At 34.4% G+C, this 23,503-nt stretch overlaps 1 protein-coding gene across 1 annotated transcript in view; it reads left to right on the plus strand.

Annotated features, from left to right (window-relative positions):
• The first annotated feature begins 8,251 nt into the window (after positions 1-8,251).
• Positions 8,252-23,503, plus strand: part of LOC120338788 (5-hydroxytryptamine receptor 1A-beta-like) — a 28,914-nt gene continuing 13,662 nt past the window's right edge. Inside the window, exons 1-4 of the mRNA XM_039406739.2 lie at positions 8,252-8,850; positions 14,189-14,331; positions 17,116-17,251; positions 20,054-20,159. Of these exons, the coding sequence (XP_039262673.2) occupies positions 8,426-8,850; positions 14,189-14,331; positions 17,116-17,251; positions 20,054-20,159 (810 nt within the window). The 5' untranslated portion in view covers positions 8,252-8,425. The remainder of the gene's footprint in view (positions 8,851-14,188; positions 14,332-17,115; positions 17,252-20,053; positions 20,160-23,503) is intronic.

Raw genomic sequence — 23,503 nt, forward strand, 5'->3', positions numbered from 1 at the left:
TAATGCGTTTCTGATAAGCAAGTAACTTATTAATAGTGTATTGGCTCTTTTATATAAGGTCAGATGTATGCCAGTGCTAGCGTACCTCTCTCATGTGTGGCTTATATATATATACAAGAATACATACAGCTTGCCCTGGTTTGAATGGGACATGCGAAGGCCGATCTTGCACCACGACGCGTGATTAATTGGAACAAAAATTCACTAAAATTGTGAGGAATGGGTCGAACCATTACCGAGTGAGATTGACTCTGGCCTATATGCGAGCATGTATAGTTGTGATAAACGTGAAAATCTTTTTTTTCAACTTCGGAGACAATGAACATCTTATATTTTTTAACATTTATTTCTTCGACTAGCTTGCATTAAGATATCTTCGAAACAAATGAGTCTGCTGGTCTCTTTGTCCAGGATGATTACCCAGGGTGGAGCGGTTTATGTAATTAATAGTAGAAAGTTGACTATAATGATGGTTTAGAATTAAATGAAATTTAGTGATTTCAAGTTAGTCTCTCATGATTTTTAGTCATTTAGCAACCAGTTGAGAATTGTTTCAAAAATATTGCTATGGTTGATTTAGCTGGAATTGCGAATGTGTAATTGGCGTGGCTAATATATTCTACGATCAATTTATATTATAGTTAAGAATTTAATCAGAACTCTTTGCCTTAATTAAAGTCTCTTGGTGAAGAATATGAATTTCAATTCTTCAAAGTGTGTCCCAGGCTGGTGATGGCTTCCACTTACTTGTGCTTTTTTGTAATAATTGCTTAAATCACAATTAAGCGTTTTGATCTAAATAATGTCCTCTGTCCAATGAAAATTTGAATAATTGGTCAACTTAATAAAATGTCATAGAAATTTAAGCTGTTATTTAAAATGTTACTATTGAATTGTTGGCAATCGTATTTATGAATGGGGTTTACCCTCCATTTCGTGACTCACACCTGTAACTAATATAACGATAATATTTTCATAAATCCGATTAGTCATTATACCAACAAGGGAAGGAATTTCCAATGGAGCCCCGGTCGGGATATTATATATTTTATGCATCAATAAGAAATACAACTAAATGACTATTTATTTATTTATCATCAATCGCAATGCTAGGAACTCAACTTCTCTCAAGTTCTCAAATTGAGAGGAATCGCGTTCGCGCTTTATTCCTAAATTTTTTGTTGTTAGGTTTCAGTCACAATGCAAGTTAAGTGCATCGATCGATCAATTTTCAAGCTATCTAGTACAGGTCGTGGGAAGGAGAGTTGAAAAAATCACGAAATCTAATTCAATATAGATAAAAGTGTCTTATTTTAGATGTCTTATTTTAGCATCGTAGATTGAGTTCACGCTATAAAAAAAATAAAACTAGGATATACTGGTTATTAAACACGTGAATAAATGGCACAATGAAGAGATCACGGGCACATTCATAACGAGATAATATATCCACATCTTCAGTTAACGGTATTTTTCTACTATTTGCTATTGTCTTATTCACATATCGGCTTACTTTACGATAATTCCCGCCTTCACAGAAGTGAAAACATAATAATGTTTATAGTATAGGCTTGCCTGAACGTCCGTGTAATAGCTTAAAAACTCTAGACAGTTTTCGTTTCATGTCACTGGATCTTGTGATTACCTTGTCATGTTGATGATGGTCCATTTCTTTCACTAATTAGTGAAAAGTTATTATATCACTTTGATGATGTCACATTTGTTGAATCAGCAGTTGTCAAAACGGAGATGAATTGCGACAACCCAGTATGAGGGCATTATCCTTTAGGGTTTTTGGCACCAGCGTCATAAAATTATCCTTAATCCTGCGTTACTATCAATCATTTTTACGCGAAATTTTGTCGAGAATTATGCAGTTGCATTAGTTTCAGAAGTGGGCTCATTCACCCATGAATTTAGAGGTAAATTTATATGAAACCAATATTTATCCATGGTCCATTCATTATTTCTGGTAATATCGTCTTTAAACAAATTCGGGCACGAACTGCCTGTTGATGATACGTGGGTATTAATTTTTAACTCTGTCTTCTCAATCACCATTATTTCAATGACAGAATTTATGTGAACGTTGTATGATTTTCCCTTATGTGTGTGAATCATGGAATTATATCTCATTCGAGTGTTTGACCCGGTCAGTAGCCTATCAAAATTTTACCTTATTCGTAGAAGCCGTATTTATTCTGTTCAGAACAAACAGCAAGTCGTGCGTATTTACTGTATAAGGCGTCTAACTTGGGTGAGTAATATAGGTACCACAAAAGTAGCAATTGTTGGTTAATAATTCTTCAGATATATTCACAGGGATGTAATGTACTATTGATTTGGACAGTTATCAATGTAGATGTTCATTACGGTACCCATACGAAGTTGTAGACAAACTGCACATCTATCTTTAACTTTTTGCCGAATATTTTCGAAAACGACGAATTAGATAAACAAGATCTGTTTATAACGCAATAGCATCACACAATCGACGGTCCATTCGAGATATGTCTGTGAAGCTGTAAGTTTGTCGTTTTTAATTTGTTCCGTGACGCAACGCAACATAAAGTATTATGGACCGAAAAGTATATAAATATGTACTATTATGGAGAGGAAATGAGGGCCGTTATAGTAGTGGAAGTTACGGTCAGGTGTTTGCAAACTCCAGTGGCCTGGAATGCCCATTTCGGTCAGATTAGCCCGACTAAGACCCTCAAATTGAGCGTTCCGAACCTTAGAAGTGTGTAAGATCAGCAATACACCACCTGAACATCTGCCGGCACTTATTTTGCGAAAAAACATGGTGTCAAATGAGTCAGCTATTACCGCTAACTTAGTCCAGCATATTGCATAATAAAAAGTGTTTTGGGACTCGTTTGATGAGTACTATTCATCAATAAATTCATATTTATTATTGTGGTTGAATTCCTACGGTATTTAATATCTGCAGCATGAAGTTTGTTCAAAAAATCTTTCAAATTTTCATATTAATTTACGGACTCAATCCATTGTTTTATCTTGTGAGCATCGGATAACATTATAGCCAATATATATATCACTATTGGTGACCGTACATTTGAACCCATGTACATTTGAACCCATGCGTATATCCACGGGTTCAATCTATATGCGGGTGCTAAACCCATGGGTTAGGGTTAGTATGGGTTTAACTATCCGTGAAACAAAAAAAATTCCATAGGTGCAATAGCATACAGGTGCAATTGTCATGGGTTCAAATGTACGTGGGTTCAAATGTAATGGAACCATCACTATTGATACCTAGTTATACATGACTGGCCGAAATGGCACTGATCTGGACGATAATCTCTTCTCCTTTCTGAGACACAAAAAATCAACTCTTATAAATACGTTTGTGCTACCACGAATATGTCCTCAGAGACTATTCTTATACAACGTTATGTATAATAAATTATAAATTATTTAGTGAATAAGATTCCCCGTTATCCATCCAAATAGCTTTGTTTATTTGGACTTAATCACTAATTAACATTTTCTTTGCTTTATCGATCTAAATATTTTGGTTGACATTTGATTAAAAACGGACTTTTCATCGATCTAAATTCTAAATTTGGAGAATTCTGTGATTAGAAATTTTTAGTCTTTTTCTAAATTTTTATTAGGTAAATAAGGTAAAATAATCATATCGCTAAAACGTGACAAATGATACTATTTGGCATTGATTTTGGAGAAGCTTGAAAGCCTGGTACAAGTGTACTTGTCGTATAAATGAGTGACAGTACACAAGTGGCGGAAAATTGAAGTGCGTTCGTCACAAATAGGATAACACTATGAAGGGTTGAATTATCTAGGACTATAGAATTATTTACAAAACAAATTTGTTGTTAGTTCAATTTCAATTCGAGTGTATTTAGTTAAACTTTAGTCTAGTTACTTGCCAGTTCTAATTGAAATTGCGTGTAAGGCTGCTAATATTATAAGTCCAGTACAAGAGGTCATTTAAAAGACAGAGGCACTATAAGACAGACCACAAAATATTCAGCGAGTCGCTTTTCACGTCTCGAACTAAGTGTCGTACGTACACTATACTGCAATCATTATTGAACTTGTATAATTAATACAGTTCTTAGGTAGAATGTTGACTTTATTTTCAGTCAAATGTCGAGTGGCCTCAATTCCACTGCTAGGAGTACAGATGGAGAATGATGTATATGGTTCCAATGTCCATTTCAAATTCCTCATTTACGAGGGCTATTCAACTTCCATATAGGCAGCTAGTTTGATTACTATGCCATCTACCCGTTGACATGCCTCTGCCGATATAAAAAAAAAATGGCGAAAATATGCCATAGGCTTTGGGAAGTGTACAGATTACAAAAGTGACATGAAATTGGTGGCAAGTAGCATTCGTCACATTGTACATTGCTCTTGTTTCCTAAATCACGACCAATTCGCCGAAATGATGTCTTAGTTGAATGTAAAAATCGTACTTGTTAGATCTGTTCCCACGTTTAATACTGACATTAAAGGTTCAATCTCGGGTTCAGGAAATAATACTGACTAAACAATTTTATGAATGCGTTTCAAGTTATTGAAAACTTTTGGTTCAAATCAAGTTTGGATTGTACAAAATCTTGAATACATTTGCCTGATTTTCTTCGATTTGAGTATAATTGGGCGTAAATGGATATTCAAATATGGCTACGAAACGGAACAAAAAAGTATATTTACACAGAAATCGCCTAAAGTTGACCGAAGGAGTGTGAAGAGGTTAAAGTATTCCAGCTCGTCTAAAAATTGCCACGGAGCTCGTAATAATTGAAACTTTACTAAATATTCACGGTGCAAACATTTTAGTTTAGTGCCGTAGGGAGATATATTAGATTAGCGTTATTAACAACACATATATTTATGTATATTACAATATTCAGTTTGTCGAAAAAATAGTCAAAATAGATTTATCTGTCTGTTTCGCTTATCTGAGTTCGAATAAGTGTTGCAGAAAGTCGGTGAATTTATTGACAATTAGGTTATCCTAATTTGCTACAAAAGCTGATTTAATCAAATTATGCACCCGCAACATTTTTGCTACACAATTTATGTATGATTTTATCAGAAAAATCCAATTATTCAGAACTCGTCTCGTAATTCGCATAGATACCTAAAGTGTTTTGATACGTGACTCTGGTTTATTCTGTTGTTCTGCGCTTACTATTTTATTGTGATCGAGGGCTAAGTGTACCATAAGCAGAATATTGTTGATACAGAATCGGGTGCTCCCAAAGTATGCGCACCAAGATGTCGCATAACCTGTACCCTAACCTGGTACACAATCTGAGTTTAGGTTGCGCGTCATCTTGGTTCGCATACTCCAGGAGGTCCCAGAATCGTAACGAGATATATATATGATTGCAACATTTGAATGGCTTTTGAAAAGTAAAAGAAATTCGACGCAATATATATTATAATATAAGATATTAGGCTGAATATTTAAAACCAGATGCAGATATCATTATAGCATATAGAATGCTTAGATATTCAGGAAAATTCGCGAAACAATCAGCACTTAAATCAAAGCATGTGAAAAAAATGTTGCGTGTGGTATATATGCAGAACAGTTTAGAAAAAGAATGTTTCTATATCTGACAAAGCATTATAGCCCTATAAGTATTGTCACATTTCATAATCGTACACTTAAAAACATTTTCAATATCTCAATAAATTTGCAAAACACATACGAAGAATGGTATACGATACACATGTTTGAAAACTTGAACCCCTTTTCATAATATGGCATGGCGTTTCAGACAGGTCGACGAGCTATATTACGTTGCCGAGGAATTTAAAAAAACGTACCATATATAAGTAGCCGAAAAGCCAAACTTTAAAGGTCAATGGGTCATTTCAACTTATTTTGAAATTAAAAAGTTTGGTTTTCTTAGATATACAATTGTGGACTCTTTGGTAAAATATGACGTCAATGGTCTTTTTGTTTAGTTGTGACGAGGGGATTCGATTGTATATTTACTGATCAAATTTCACGGTATTGTTGTGAAAACTTAGTAGAGAGTAAAGCAGTGTTCGCTTATTTACTACACTGGTTAGCAGGGGAATATACGAATAATATTCATAGATTCTACAGAAGCCAAAGATTATTGGCAAATTTGGTATGAGAGAGCATATTTTGGATTTTTTCTGCTTCTCTTAGAAAACGTTACTCAGTTGTAAAAACACAGAGATTTCAAACATCACCGAGGAGTTTTCTGTTTTAGCCTTTAATTTTTTAAGAAAAAGATAGAATGCGATCAACATTTTTATAAATATTTATTAGTGGGCAGTTTTGAGTTGTTTTTCTTTGCGTAACATGATTCGAGATGCAGAGTAATTCAATTTATTATGAACTAGTCAGTCAGTGTTTAAGTCGTCTATCCCGGGTAGTGGTATTGACTATAGTACAGTAAAGTATACAAAGCCTTAGTATTATTTAGTCTTTCGATCTAAGGAAGTAGTGGTTGAATGCCAGTGCTGCTATCCTAGCATGTTGAGTCGCGCTGTGGCCACAAAATTGAAAAACTCGGTATTAGATACGGCTACCAGAGCGAGATGGTAGAATTCGTATTACAAACAACAATCAGCGTTTATTGAATTCAAAAACGCATCTTATGAGCATCCATTAGTGAAGTAAACAAATTGTGTTGGTTATGTTCCATTGATCAGATCTATAGGTACTAAATACTTCGTGTGAAGTTCGACGGTTTACGTGTTCAAGACATCTTCACGTATTCGTGACCATAGCCATAAGCTTTCGATGTCCGTTGTTGATTCACTGTTACGTCGCTTCCGATGATGTTATAGGAAAGCCCATAAAATTTTACAGGAAAAGTTAGGGTGTACAGGTCGTAACATAGAAAAGTAATTGCTAGCAACCAGCAGGTAAAGCGCTTGTGAAGTTGGTAATGTAAGACAAATGATAACCTGTGAAGCTGTGATGTCTATATCAGTTAGTTACCTTTAATGGGGTTGTAATTCCACCAAATCTACGTATACGTATACGTACTGAAGTCCTTTCTGTACTCGCAAGATTATGAAGCTTCGTTTTAGTATAGTATAAGAATATTGTTAACTGAAGGCGTCACGTATTTATAGTCTGCAACGTACTAAGCGATTCGTTTTACCTGTCTCGGCTTAACAATAAGAAAACCGGCGAAGTCAAGGTGGTCTTGTTCTGCTGAACAATAGTTTCCAACCGGTATGAATCGTGAGTTACATTTTAGGCAATTGTTTGGAATATGCGATTTTATCACGCAAATTAACGTATATGCAACTTTTTATATCGAGGTAAAACATATTGCATTACATCGTTTTTCGTATAATTTTGATTTATGGTTTTTGCTGAAGTATACCAATCTTTGCTCTTATCACAGTTCGAATACTGCACTGAGCATTCTCCATATATGTGTACATATATGTCCTTCAGTGTGTGTGTGTGTGTGTGTGATGATATTTACATCCCAATCCTCAAAAAATGGCGGTACATGCTATTCGCAACTAATTTAGTCATGCCCAACCGCCGGTACACTTATTTTGAGTAAATTTTTGTCTGTGTACATGATTATTATTAATATGGATTCTATGTTGGTTTATATGCCAAGTAAACGTCCAAGTACTAAATATTTACGGATGCAATATTCATGTCGTTAATTTCAATTGTAATTTTTAAACTTTGTATAATTTGGAGATGTATTTCTTTTTAAATTGGGAATTCAACTATAACTATTTTTAGAACGTATAAGTTCTGTAAACAGTAATTGATAATCTGCTTTGCGCGAAATACAGCTGAATGATCAGGGATCACCTAGTAAGGACAGGAAATGTAATCTGAGAATAAGTAAGCATATACAGTAAAATATTCCATATTTCTATTTTTAGGTAGGCCTATACAATAGTTAGCTATGCTATAATCGGGTTAAATGTCTATACGTTGAGAAAATTGACGTGTCTATGCTAGCGTGAAAAGTTAGGATATCTTCCGGTCATTTTAAAAGTTACTATACTCTATACCTGTTTGCACGAATTTTTTTTAAACGATATGTAGCAATACATTGTAAAATACCACAAAATCTAAAGCCTTTGACTATTATATATATTATTGAAAAGATTCAATTAACTTTTCGGGTAGTTGATTCGCTAGATGTTTTTCAATTTATCCGACTAACTTTTTGGGTAGTTGGTTCATTAGATGATTTCAACTTGCTACCTATATTTCAGGCTATCATTTTATCTACTAGAACTAAAGCATAAAATTTACATTTTAAAATAAATATGATCCGTAACATAATTACTAGAGCTTAATTGCCATTATGGTTAATTACGTTACTACCAATGCACAAAAAAGAGTGCAATCAACACTAAAGTCCAGCATTATCCAGCGTGAGGTATCGAGATGGATTCATTTTGTGGCGAATGTTTTGTCATGAACGGCAGTGAAGCAAATCAAACATATAACAAAACGTGCTTTATCCAGGAGAGTAATGTTACCAGCGAACAAATCCCTGAAGACGACATGTTTTACAAGATCATTGTCGCCATTCTGACGTCACTACTTGCTTTCGTCATACTTGTTGGAAACGGACTTATAATAGCATCAGTAACAGTTGTACGGAAATTACGACAGCCTGCAAACTATCTTATAGTATCACTGGCCTTCTCAGATTTTCTTGTCGCTGTTGTTGTTTTGCCATTGACCATTGTGTACGATATACTGGGGGAGTGGGTGTTTGGACCTACCATGTGCAATATACACGTCAGCTTTGATGTTATCTGCTGCGCGACAAGCATTCTGAATCTTTGTATGATCAGTATTGACAGGTGAGCGATTTTCAATTTGATATTGTTACACGCTTACAAGCAACGCGAACTCGGAAATAATCGCGTTCTTCTCTGTTTACTGTTTTTAAACGTTTTGAAACAATATATGCCAAAATTTGTCATTTTATCGTAAGTCATTTTTTGAATTATGTACATGGATCTTATTGTATATTTTTGTCCTGCCTACCCATACGACCCTCAAAATCAAAAGGCTTCGCTTACCCATGAGAAACATCTCGAATATGATATGGCCAAACCTACATGCTATCGGCTCGGCATAGGCTAGCCAATTATCAATGTCCCACACTAAATGTTTTTTTACGAAATCAAGCATCCAACCTTTTAGAAAAGCTTACGCAATTTAATGGCCCCGGGCCCGGGGTGGTTTTGCGCTGATCAACTGATTAATTAACGTTTAAATTTGAGAACTTATACCCACGAAACATTATGCGATGTCCACTATGTATACGAACACTGTTAGGCCATGCTTGTAATCCGAATACCACTGTAAAAATAAAAAAGACTTGCCGGAAACAAAACGGCAGACAATCTATAAAACTAATCCTCAGCTATAAAACGCAAATTCTCGCCATTTCAAACTACAACATTTAAATGCCGTTGAAGGAAATTGGCAATAAACTGTAATATGCATATTATTTTTCACAACTGAATTTTATATTATGCGTTATTGTCCTTAATAAAGTTTAATAGATCTTGACAGTTTCAATAACCTTTTCTGAGTTATTGATCGGGCTGAAGAAACTCGTGCTCAAGAAAGTACTCCAATTCACTCATTTGCCTGAGAAATTTATATTGAAATATATTTGACGCGAGCCAGAGAAAATATTTTCTATCTTAAGCGCCGTGCGTGTGTGATATTACATATTTTTTATTTTATTTTTTATTTATTTATTTTTTTTAATTTTTCGTATTTCGCTCCTAACAAGGCACTTCACAAGTAGCCCTAGTATATAAGGAGGTACTCTATTTTAGAAAGACCAGAATGTTACCTGTTCAGCGTCACCTATACCCAATTTATCACACCCTGTTGAGGTGGTGGGAATGGGGTTTGAACCAGAGATTTTAACTTGCAATGCCATCATAAACAGTTAAGTCAAACGGTTTAATCACTAGGCCACCGCGCCCGTCAAATATTGTTATCAGTTATTTACAGTCGTTTGATAAATTTGTCTTTACTGGACATTGGTATCACAATGACCATGACAAGGCTGCGCTATCCGTCTATGGCTCAAGTTTGATTGTTAGAATTGAAAACATTGTTGTGTCAGCAATGGTAAAAAACGACTCACTTCCTTTTAATAGTGATCCTACATATTTACTGATTTTTTATTGGAATTAGGATATTTGTAATAATATGCCAGGTATTTATTAGGTTTATGCCAGGTAAAATAATTTTTTCATAAATGTCTTTCAAATTTTAATCCATTCCAAATTTAGAATCGTTGCTCGTTCTAATTTAATACTTTAAATATGACTGATTACATATCCAAATCGTTCTGTATCCTGAGATGTGATAAATAACTATAATTGTGGCCGTATAAGATGAATAATGTCTTACGGGAGATCATTGCTCCCCATATTTATTTGACAAATGTATTTTAAATAGAATTTGGTACGTGATTTCCATATGAACGACCTTCAAAAATGGTTGTTAGTAATTTATCATGTAAATTCTTGATTTTCTCATTTGCTGTTCAGTCACTTGAAGATTGTACTGGGTTTTACGAAAATGACGTCATCGTTACGTCATCGAGAATAAATCTCTGGGGTAGAAAGTTACTGGGGTTTTGAATGGCCGGAATCTATCAACCTAATACGTTACTCAATTTGTTACATTCTTGTGTAAGATTGCCTTTTCAGGTATACTAAGACGAGTAACTTTCGATTTTATATAGTATTTAAACCAGTTTGAAATACGTATGGATGAATGGCCCCAATCGCCATTTGAAATACCAGGGTACAGGTACAGGGATATTGGGCTGCTGTATAGATAGCTGATTAGCTGATATAATATTTAGCGTCGTGTGTGACATGTGTACTACCAATCAAGTGAAATGTAATATGTTAAAACTTTTTGGACACAAAATAGACCTAGGGACCATTTTTTTGCTAAATATTCGTTGTTGAAAAAAGATTCTTCGTTACTTATGAACCAAAAGATTTTAAACATTTAAAATGATCGAAGCGCTAGAAGGCTTTTGAATTTGATTGTTTTCAATTTTTTTCCAAATGCAATCCAATATTTCACCCACAATTTTTGTGGTTTTGTTTTAATTCACGGAAATGCATTTTATGGAATATGGGAACACTGTATTCCATCACGCTTTTCCGCTGATCTTTCCAGAAAACTCATTGCTCAGCTAGACTCAGCAAAGATCTTGCCGTCCCAGTGCTGATGTGGGATCTTCGTGGTTGTATATTTGAGCACTGCTCTCTTCGTCTCTAAATAATTGCAAATATTATTGAAGGGTGGAAAAGTGTGATTAATGTGCCAATATATTTATTTAGTTTTAATTGAATTGACATTTCCGTGTGCGGTAACGTTACTTAAATTCTTCCATTTCCCTGAAAGGTATTTAATTTTTGAACTTATTAACATTAAATAACCCTTAATCGAGGACGGCAGAATTGAGATATTTTGCATATTTGGTTTCGAAGACAATTACGTCATTGAACGCTGAGTTGTAATTATATTTCTTATCATTTTTATCTTTTAATGTTATCGAATCGTGTGATTTTTATCAAGAAATCGTGGGACACGCTTAATTTGCATAGAATTCTTTTAATTATCTAATGATGATGATGATGACAAAAAACGTTTTTGTAGATTCTACCAATCAGCGAATCTGAATCAAAAATGAATACAAACCGTGTTTATAAATAACCATAAATTATCCAAATGAAAAATTAAAAATTGAATTGAAACATGTGCCTGGTTATTTCATATTCGCATGATCGATTAAATTTTGATGTGAAACTTTTTTTCTCTTATGTTGGTTATTTTCATTCAGTCTTTGTTACCTCATTGTATGTTGCAATAGCGTTTTACCCATTATTTTTGAAAATTTCACCATCAATTAAATTAGAAAAAAGCACTGTTTCTTGAAAAACAACGCCACGTATTGGTATCATGACGAATACTTTTTTAAAGCATACGCTCATACTATCAAAATTCCAGTACAATTTGTGTGAATATTATTCATCCATTTAATTTAAATTAGCCTATTACTATATCATTAATCAGACTTCTTTAGAGTATTGGCTTCTTCGCTTTTTTTGCGGATTCATCATGCCATAAATAAAAACTATGCAGGTTTTACGTATAATACAGATGTTATATAATTACTACGATACAATAGTATATTTTCTTGATTTTTTACTAGAAAACAGACTGATAAATTAGAAATTGCCAATTTTAAACTGATTGAAACATACGTGCCGACACTCACAGACGAAATAAAAATTAATGTCTCTTATACCCCCGAGTTCGCACTCGAACTATTTACACAGCAATCTTATTGTTTGGGGGTAAACAAAGTATATAGAGCAATATTTCCTAAGAGGAGGCGACTTGAAACCACAAAAGATAATATATTAACAGCAAAGGTACACCATTCCCGACTTATCTTGATTAGAACGAGCCATGATCGCAAAAATAAAATCTTGCTCATAGAGAGGATCAAACTGTGTTGTTTTTTACAATGGTATTTCAAACGAATCAATTTTGGGTAAAAAATATCATCCAGAAATCGTTCAATGTCAAAAATTTGTATTTTTTCATTGTAATTGTTCATTATCACCACTAAGTGATTCTTTTACACTCAAAATAATGTGGCACAAACAATATAGCGCAGACTAATACTTTCTTAGTTTATGCCTATGTTAGCGTATCTGCACCCATGCTACGTCATTCTGGATTTTTTAAATGAACAAATCAACGATATCAATCTTTTTAAAAATAGATATGTCATTTGTATACTTGTCCGGGGCCTTCTTCATTTCAAACGTTTGGAATTCCCAATGAAAATATTTCAATTTCTTTTTGCGCCCAAGAAGTCATGAACTCTGACCTTCTTATGACTAAGCATAATACGTTATATGAAAATATTAAAATGTCAAATGTCCAATATTAAAATGATTATGGATACAAATTGGATTCAATAGAATAATAAAAGACGCTGTAAATATCAAAAATCAATACTAGAAACCTGCTATAGGGAGAAAATACTTGAGATGCAACAAAACGCGTTCACTTTTTTCGTCAAATCAAAACAGTATGCCTCAAAATGCTAGTTATGTTACTAATTTTTCAACACCCCAAAATACCACACCGATAGTGTGACCAATCAGTAAACAATAGTAAATAGTACTCGTGCATAAATGTCATTCATTCAGAAATATAGTTGTCAACGAAATAAATAAAGCGTAAAAATTGAAATGATGTGCAGAGCGCTACTAGTAATGACTGAATACAAGATAACGAGGGTAGCCCAATTGCTTTGCATTATGGAGAATTGAGCTTGATAATGAATACACCAAACGGGAAGTTTTTTTCAAATTGAGGAAATTTTCTAGTCAAAATCAAATTTTCAGATTGTACGGTGTCAGAGTTGCTTAATCATCAAATTTGGATAATAAGTCGAAATGTCCAACTGAAACTAAAAAAAGTGTAACGGACAGAATATTTTTCGTAGTAAAATTAAGTATATTAACCGCATGAAGTTGGAATCTAAATTTTAGTCAAAACAGAATTAGGAGTGGAATTTTGAGTCAGTTTTAGAATGACCCTTGTACCCTCAATTCTGTTGAACAAATTAAGAGATAGGACGATAGACTAAATTACATTCATTGAATAATGCTTCAGCTTATGTAATGAATTTATATAAATTATTGTTCGATTCCGGTGAGCATGTACTTTCGATCTCTAATCGGGCGTATTCCATGAAAATGAACTTGAACTCATAATAAGTGAGAGTGGCGCGTTTTTACCTGTTTCTTTGGCAAATGCATTCGATTCTATCGTGCAATTATAGACATTTATCAAATAATGCGATCTTTACGTTTATATAGAACGGTTGGTTCTACGTTCTCCGATGAAAATTACCATCCTATCTCTAAGACATCCGGTCCCCTATACCTCACACAATGATTACACACTAGGCAAGATTTTACCACATTCATACTGACCACAAAAATAACAGTAAAATCAGATACCAGAAGTAAAGTTTATATGATGAGATCTGAAATTTTCCCTTTGACACTATACTTAAATATCATTATTTTTCAATTAAATATGTATGATAACATTATTTTTCAGATATCTTATGGTGACGCGACCAATGAAGTATCCGAAGAAAAGAACAGCGAAGTTGATGGTGTTTATGATATGTACAGCATGGATATTAGCTTGTCTTATTATTTTTCCTGCATTGTTTGGATTTACGAAAAACGTTACTGATGGTAAGGGATTGTGGCCAAAGTACAAATTTTTTTTTTTTTTACAAAACTGTTTCTCAGGGCCCGAAAACCTGTAGTAGAAATAACTGTTAGACGTAAAGCAAGTCAACTTGTAAATTTGGTACTTCCGTAGTGTCTTTACCAGGTTAGGGTTATTAAGTCTGATTTTTCTTTTTTTAGTTCTATTACGAGTACGGGGACTGTCTGTGTTAGCCAAGTGAATATACCCCCTGCCCATAGGTTTCAGTCCCTTTATACAACGTGATGTAAATTAGGCAAACAAAATTAGTTACCTCTATATTGGTACACTTCTGCAGCGCCGTAAATTTATTTTATTTATGACTGGATTCAAAAAACATTCCCAATCGGTAGTACTCTTGATATATTTAGTAAAAGAATTTAGGTGTCTCTGCAATTAAAGCTCGGTTCAAGCAGCCAACGAAACATCTTACAAATTATTTGACAAATCAGTTCTATGCAAGCTGCTTCATAGGCAGAAGGATTGCCGATTGAACAAATACTTTTATGTTTTTTAAGCGCCATGATTCAAATTACCCTGTAAATCAAGTAATAATAATGAATTTTACTAGAACTATTTTAAAAATTCCATTTATTTACTTAACCCATGTCAAAGTTGTCTTCAAACAAAACCTTTGGTGTCAAAACATATATAGTGACCGGATTAGTGGTCAGAAGGTATGTGGTCATCTTCAAAGTGTCTCCACGGGCACTTTAGTCTCAAGAACATAATATTTTGTGTTATTATTGCCGGAAAAATAAATAAATACTCTAATAGGTCGTGATATTGTGATAAAATCAGGATGCATGTATGATTATACGGTAATATACAACGGTACGGTAGTATGTAAAGACATCTTACGCCAAAATTAGTTCAAACAATTATAGTAATGTATTGGGTTAGCCCGAGTGTGAATGCAATATTGGTTTGGGAAGTTAAATTTGTATGTGGCCCTCTAATGTTTGCGCTAGCGCTCATAGATTCGGATGTACATTCGTGTGATCCATATTAAATTACAAGATATAGGATTTTCGTGACGTTTCAGACGTATGATATTAATAGGTAAAGTTTAAAACTAACCAGAGAGTTATCGCAAACTTCGGCTGAAATTGAATTTTTCTAATCGTTGTGCACATAAAAATACCGACATATTTTCATTTTGCCACATCAAAATCGAATAACGCATTAGGACTAATGCAATATACATTATTCCTTTGATCTTCCAGCCGCAATTAAAATCATCTTTGAGAAATATTTGAAAAATTATTTATATTGCATGTACCGTATGCCATGGAAAACGAATCTCAGTCATATATAACCCAAGCATGATTCAATTTATTGAATATATCGAAATACCTACTAGCAAATACCAGCACATCGATGTGCGTAGAAGTTACAAGTAATTAACCTCACCTGAGAGCATGAATATTCCCATTAGACCACGCATTGCATCTCATGCTTTATATATAACATGTGTAATAAATCTAGCTGAGACACAAAGACATAATAAAATATTTGAATAAGGTTTATAAATATATTAACTTTTTGTTGTCCCTCACACAATGTGTCTCCAGTTCTATGATTTAGTTTTGAGTGAGTACACAAATTTTGTTACTCCCGAAGTATGTGAACCAAGATGGCGGACACCGAAACGTAGTATGTGTACCAGGTTAAGGTTAGGTCATAATTTTGAGTTCGGGCACTAGCCAAGTGACTCCCGTAGTATTTGTACCTGAAATTATGGCCTAACTCTAACCTGGTACACATATTACGTTCCGGTGTCCGCCATCTTGGTTCACATACTTCAGGAGTGCCCAAATTTTGAGTAGATTCTAGTGAGAATTTTATCGTTCGCCAAGTGCGAGATTGTATAAAGTTTTCTACTCAAACCAAGAACGTTAATTTTCAAGTCAATACAATGCTTTATGTTGCGATGAATGTCTGGGATAACACTTTATCTGATCCATAATGATTTATGTTAAAAAAGACATAGAAAGGGATTTCTTACTTTTTTTATTTTTTTTTTATTTTGAAGGCCTTGCTGAAAATATTTTTATATTTTTTCCAAAAAATAGCAGAAGCGAAGCTTGAAACATGTCACACAACCTTATATTTTTGTTTGCTGTATAATAATATCGTCAAGGTATAGTTGAAATATTTCTTAGTTTTGAATTCGCCTTTTTTAGTCTTAAACCACGAAATCCTTGATTATAGGTAATTTATCGACAGGATTTTCATCCGATTTTATGCTTGTCATAACAATTTTAATCGGTCACTACAGAAGCGATTATCATCGATATAAAACGATTAAACCTCGTAAATTATTCAAGGTTTGATTTAGAACACGGGAACGAGTTTGACGGCAATGTCAGTATGACATAAGATAACATAAAAAATCATTATTTGTGATATAAACGTGAAAGTTAAAAACCAGCAAACGAGAATCGGGTAACAGAAGAAATATATCGATATAATACTTCAAAAATCCTCTCAAAATTCGCGAAATGTAGGTTAAAACAACGTGCCCCATAGCGCCCAGTTGCAATAGTACTTATTGAATACAATTCTATTTTTGACCACTGATAACTGAAAGCGATTGGACCAGTGAAGAGTAATATGAATCACAATAACAATACCTTGAACATACCCAACAAACAGTTTGGTGGGAAGAGTACGACAAGCCATGGAAATTGCCTTGAGTATTGATCTTATACGGATACTAAATAAAGCCAACTTTTTTATGAAATAATCATATTTCTCTTTTTTAGATCCTTCGTGGATGACACTTGGGCCTTCATCAGGAATCCACGAAGATCACTTCAATTTTTCATCTCGACCGATTTGGACAAAAATGTCCTCAATAGCAACAGACGAAATGCCTACTTATTGGACAAAATGCGACAGGTACGAAAAATCACTTTATATTTTGGCACAGAAATACCCATTTGAGCCGAATTGTTTGTTAGTAAAAGACATGAATTTTAATCAAAAACTAACCAAAATTAATGACCTACTAGTAGATCCTTGGATAACATATTTTATTACAAATTCCTTGAGAAACACCTAGCAACGATTTTATTGAGCCTAGGCGAAATTGACGCAATAAATTTAAAATATATGTATTAGCGCACATCGGTTGTAGGTTTCGGTATAGTGATAATAGTAGCTTGTAATCAGTGTGTGTCTGTCTGTCTGTCTTTCTGTGCAGAGCCTTGTTTGGGGGAGAGGGGGTCGTGAAAACGCCGTTTCAACCGAGAACACACTATAATAGCACCGGAGATGTAACAAAATTAGTCGGGAATGCTGGAGCATAATGACTTAGGTTATCCAAGTAGTATTACTTTCCTAAATTTAACGGCTTCTTGAAATGGAAATAAAAGTTTCAGCGCACGGACAAGTAGTAATTTGTCACTCAAAAGTCCGAGACACCCACAAAATATTTCCCTGTCAGTTCGTGGTTCAATTGCACCACACACGCGCCAAAATTGACAAAACAAATTTTACAGCCGACCAATGTTTTCAAATTTTTAAACTCTATATATAAACGTTTATTTGTGCCGGTTACAAAATACAATTCGCGTTGAAGTCACTTATTATTCTATTATAGGATTATACACCAATCCTATCAATATTTACTTTTGATATTATCCAAGATTTCCCGTACGTAAAGCAAACGAAAAGGCTTATAGAGGGAATGTGTCATAATATGTGTGTTGTCAAACTTATAATATATAATATTGATATGAGATGTTAGTTACCAAAAGAAAAATGACGATTGTCTGATGTTGGAACTTACACTCTGACAATTATAGAATATATATATTAAAACTAACGATAACAAAATGTCAGTTATATTACCTAATCTTTTTTTAACTTTCAACGCTTTGTGTGTTGAAACCAAAATAGCATTTTGACTTTGAGACATTTCTAGAGTCAATGTTCAGTTAATTATAAGTCATATTTTTTTTTTTTCAAGTGTTGACTAGCAAGTTATACAAAAATGGATATGTCATCCTATGAACGTCGTTTTTGTGATTGTTGCCACACCTTACACAATTGAAATTTATTTCTAGTTTCTCGAGGCCGGATAAGATATGGAAAAAGTTTATATGAACATTGAATACCACAATGAAATCTGGCATAGTTCTATTGTTGGCTACAGCTCAGTCAATATTTGACAAAGTCGAATAATCTTGTTAGGAACGTGATATATTTTATGGTAACGCATTTCCGATACTGATAATATAACGCGATGGGTCGAAACAAACTCTTTCCCCTTAGTGTGTGAAAATCGCACTGATGTACATAAACATTTCGCCACGTACAAGACTTTACACAAGCGACGCTGGTGATATTACATGTTTGGGTGGCAATACAGACCCTAGTCTGGTTAAATTAGTATGGGAATCGGGCCCGACCTAAATCAGGAGTTTTACTTATGTAAAGTTCCAAAATACACTCAAGAGCTAAAATAATCTACTAGGAGTCGATCCGGTGTACGTTCGAACCATATCCGGAACCCGGATTTTAAAGATAGTAAATGTAAAAATTAATATTAATATAGATGACTATGCTATATAGATTACTCTTCTGCTATTGCCCCGCCAATAATCCGATCCGTTTTGCTTTATTCTCATCGTCATAGGTTAAGTAAGGATGAGTTATGTTAGCAAAAGTATTGAACAACATAGCGTAAACCAAAAATCGTAAATCAGTAACCCAACCTAACGTAAGATAAACAGAATTAAAAGAAATATAGCGGTGGGGCAATATAGAATATACCTAAGATGATGATCAGGCGCAGAAAGGCCGCAAAATATTCATGTACTACGCTAGGTTGTACATAATTTTCCAAATACAGGGTGATTCAAAAATATAAACATATTACTTTAGAAAGAACATGATTTTGGCGCAAAGCGTAAAGCGTCCCAGGTTTCTGAAATTTTTGAATACAATCAAAAACAAACAGCTTTTGTGTTTGCCTTTTGTGACACCCCGTACTTGGCAATTCAAGCGCTTTTCAGACGCGAAACGCCATAAGTATATGTATTCAAGTCTGAAAACAACAATATAAAAACGATTCTAATCTGGATTTACTTCAAGCGAAAAATAAAACAATCCCACCCCGAGATACTAAGCAAAATGGTAACGTTCATGAAAAAAAAAAATAAAAAAAAATCCCGACACTTGCGGCAGTTCGGTCAATATCGATTTTCGAAATCTGTTATTCAACCATAATTAATTCGATTTATCGATGGGCGCCATTAGAGTGATAAAAAGGGTAATTTTTAGATAAATTCCGTTGTGTTTTGGATTTATTTTTGAACGAATATAATCTACTGACTCTATTAAAAAATAAACGTTGAAATTACCTAAACTTTTTCGGTTGTTAAAATATTGAATTTTATTATGTATCGCGCCATGTACCTCCTCATGTTGGCCATGTTCAATGACATTATGTGAAAGTTCATACTACATTTATAGTACTTTATATGGTCGATTATGCACTAATGGATATTTTTTGTAATTTCTGATTGAAAGAACTCAAGAAGTTATATATTGACGTTTGATAGTCATATCTCATGGTTTCCTATTGCCTGTTTTAGGTCCCATCCACATTGCTCAATACAGAGGTTGATATCCTGGAATCTGGATATTGAAATATGATTTACATGTAAATTTAATTTAATTTTTTGTTTTGTTCAGTGAATCAACAATATGGCAATTTGCAGTAGACATGGAAAGAGAATATTATACGACACATATTCGGTTCGACAGTTTGAACAGCAGTATATACTATGGTCACGTACAAGTAAGTGTATTTTTAAATTTGAAACGCAAAACATTTTCTTTAACTCATTTTTCAACAAGATTGATAGTGTCATGCTATGATTCCTCGATGGAATTCTCCTGTGACGTTCTGGAAACTTCCAACAAACATTTAACAATCTTGTTATAAATTGTTGCTAATATTCCACCATCTGGCGCAAATAGAAAATGGCGTTATCTTCACAGCAAAAGCAGTTTGGCTTGGCGGATGGCTCATCGTGGTGAGCGTTAGGAATACGCTAGCCATCTGGCCTCTGATGCGCTGGTTCGAATTCCGCGGGGGATAATTATGTGCAGGAGAGTGGCTGTACACGTCAATTACGACTTACTCCACCATCAAGTCCAAGCATCTGAAACGACTAACTGGCTAAATATCCCATACCCGACATGGACGGGTCACCAAGAGGTTCGCCATGTGAATAAATCGTCTTATCGACTCACAGATAGGTGAATATGTATGGTATTATCTTGATTGAGATTCCCAAAAAATATTCACTGCCCGAGAATGAGATTTCCTCATAAAGTATTGTTTCTTTATCAACAAGACCCTTCTAGAAATTGTTTAAGTTCACCCCGTATAAGCCAAGCCTAATTGACCGAAAAGCACCAAACAGGCTTATAGCATACCAGGATAGGATAAAGACTCGAAAAATTATATTTTAGCCCTAATTTTTATTCGAAAACGTCTTTTACCCGGTAAATAGTAAATAGCCCTTCGATTTTGAAGTGTACTATCTCAAATAGTAATGTACACATTTTTCGCGCTCCTAATTTGTTTAACCATAAGGAGATATCGGCGTCATAATTTCTCGGACATGATAACTAATTTGCAGAAATGATGAATCACTAACCGAAAACATTACCAGGGACTTCAATTATAATTAGTTTATGCTATCGTATTTCCAGTTATTTTTAGACTTGATTTGTTGTTTCACAAGCATTCGTTTACACTAGCCAGCCTTTTAGTCAAATATTGGGAGCATTTATCAATGCTAAATTTACAATTTGTGTTTTCTATACAGTGGGACATAATTAAGCGTCAGAATCAACAGAGGATACTTATAATGCCTATTTAGTAACAGTAACTGCGCTCGTATTGCCCATGTGTACATTTATTTAATTGTTATCACTATTAAAGACGTGGAACCGATGAGATACCTGGAAAGTTATTGAGCATTGTCCCAGGGCGGTTGATGAAGGTGCTAACCCCCTCGGCATCCAGGTTTTATGGCGTGATGTAGCTTCTTATTTGATTTATCCCAGTGTTATGTATGGTCGTTGCCTTTTCGTTGATTTACGTCATTTTGCATACCGTTTGTACATAACGGTATTGACTGGTTTTATCCGAAGGGGCCCATAACTATTAGGGAAATAATCTGTTAGGGAACTGAAACGTTTGGGGAACCACTGTAGAAGCGGCACAACAATCTCGTTTACAACCTTCGTTCACATCATATCTTTTATTTCGACTTCAAAAATATTTGATTCTCTATAATTGGGCAAATCTTTATAAACAGGAACTGCACATTGTTTCAATTTCTTGGTATTCACCTATCCTAGTTCTGCGAAATATAAACCAGTAATATACTGCTTACTACGATGACGGTAAAATATAAATTTGTCAATTCTTGGAAGGAATTAAAATTGGAAATATTTACAATTGAATCCCTAGGGATGTATCACTGTTAAAAACCTAAGTACATGATATGATACCTTGAAAAAGTTGCTTTCCAGGTTTTAATTAACTGCAAGTAAACACGTCTGTTTGCATATCCTTAGGTGATCCCAATTTTATGGGGGCTTATACAGGAATTGATTGTGTATTGAATGGTTTATTACTTTTAATAGGTCGGGATTACAATAAAACGATAAAATTGAGCCTAATGATTGTCTTTAGTGTAAATTTAAGATTGTATGAAAGAGCACGAACGCGAATTTTGGGTATAGTTATTGCCGTCTTAAGTCATCTCGGGGCAATTTTTGTAGTAGGAAGTGCAGTATTGAGATGCTGTTGGAAGCATAACGATTCTATGTGTGGTTCTGGTAAACTGCTGTTGTTAGGAGTTCTTGTTGTTGTTATTGGTACAAAAATCGCTATTTTGTTGGAGTACTGGAACCTTCGCCATTAACTTTTAATAATCAAAGATGGAAGCGTTTCATTAAAGGCTATTCTATATTTTCATTTTTTCGTTGGCCACCAGGCCTTTGTTTCGGCGAGCTGTGATCAATGACCTGCTGAAAGTTATGAGGTCTGACGATGACAGTGGGTTGATATCCTCATGTTAATGGGGGCGTGAATTTCTGATTTATAGAATATTTGACCAGTCTGTCATTTCTTATGTATAGTCATAAAGTTTTATCTTCCACTTATTTGCTGTCAACAAGTCGATCATATAAACTCTGTTAGTGAGTAGAGTTTATTGTATGAGACAATTATAGTAACAGCTATCCTGCTTCCAACGATGTGCTAATATAAAGATATATATGGTCTCCAAACGCCCTATGACTTGACTTCTCTGAAGGTGCGTATGGACAGGAGTTGTACGTTCGTTTGAACAACTTACTAGTAGTTAATGCGGCGAATGCCCGCGGAATCTCGAGTACTCTTCACTACTCAGTTGTGGTTTGTATGTCCCACCACATGAATGAATGTTCTTAATCCCTGTCTTTTGAATTCAAATTCTTTTATAATTTCAAAGTCAAAATTTCGAATTCGTTTCGTATTCGATACAATGCAGGATTTGTTTTAGCATGCACAATGCCCATACCACGTTACGCGTCACGACAGATGGCTAATTGGCTCAATGCTTACAATCACAACATTTGCAAATGCAATGTTATCAGTTTGTGGTGTAGATCGCTAAGTTTATACAATTTTTGGGATACTACTGCATCTTCTAGCTGCTGGCAGATGAAATTCAAAATGATTCAGGGGTGTTGTTGAACCTAAAAACATCTACCTACATCCATATTTATGTAACGTTCCGTGAGACTATACCCAGACTTCTTCGAACAAACAGCCATCTTTATCACCATATTGCAAGAAACGGAAGTAAGTTGTTAGTTTTGTTCGACGAAGCCAAACTTATCACAAAATATCAAAATATTTCATGAAAGTTTCGAAAATATCAAAGTCTCCGGGGGCATGGTTTTACGAGTCAGATTTGGATTTTGTACGTACCCGCTAAAAAGTATTCATCAAAATAATCGTGTTAGCTTCGGTTGGTTGATCCACAAACATGTTGGTTTTCAACGATGATTTTATTAAAGTCGATTTCAAGATGTTAAAAAACTGTTTTTATCATCAGAGTGAAGACGGGCAATGTA

Source organism: Styela clava, chromosome 9, assembly GCF_964204865.1.
Source record: "Styela clava chromosome 9, kaStyClav1.hap1.2, whole genome shotgun sequence".
Taxonomy (NCBI): domain Eukaryota; kingdom Metazoa; phylum Chordata; class Ascidiacea; order Stolidobranchia; family Styelidae; genus Styela; species Styela clava.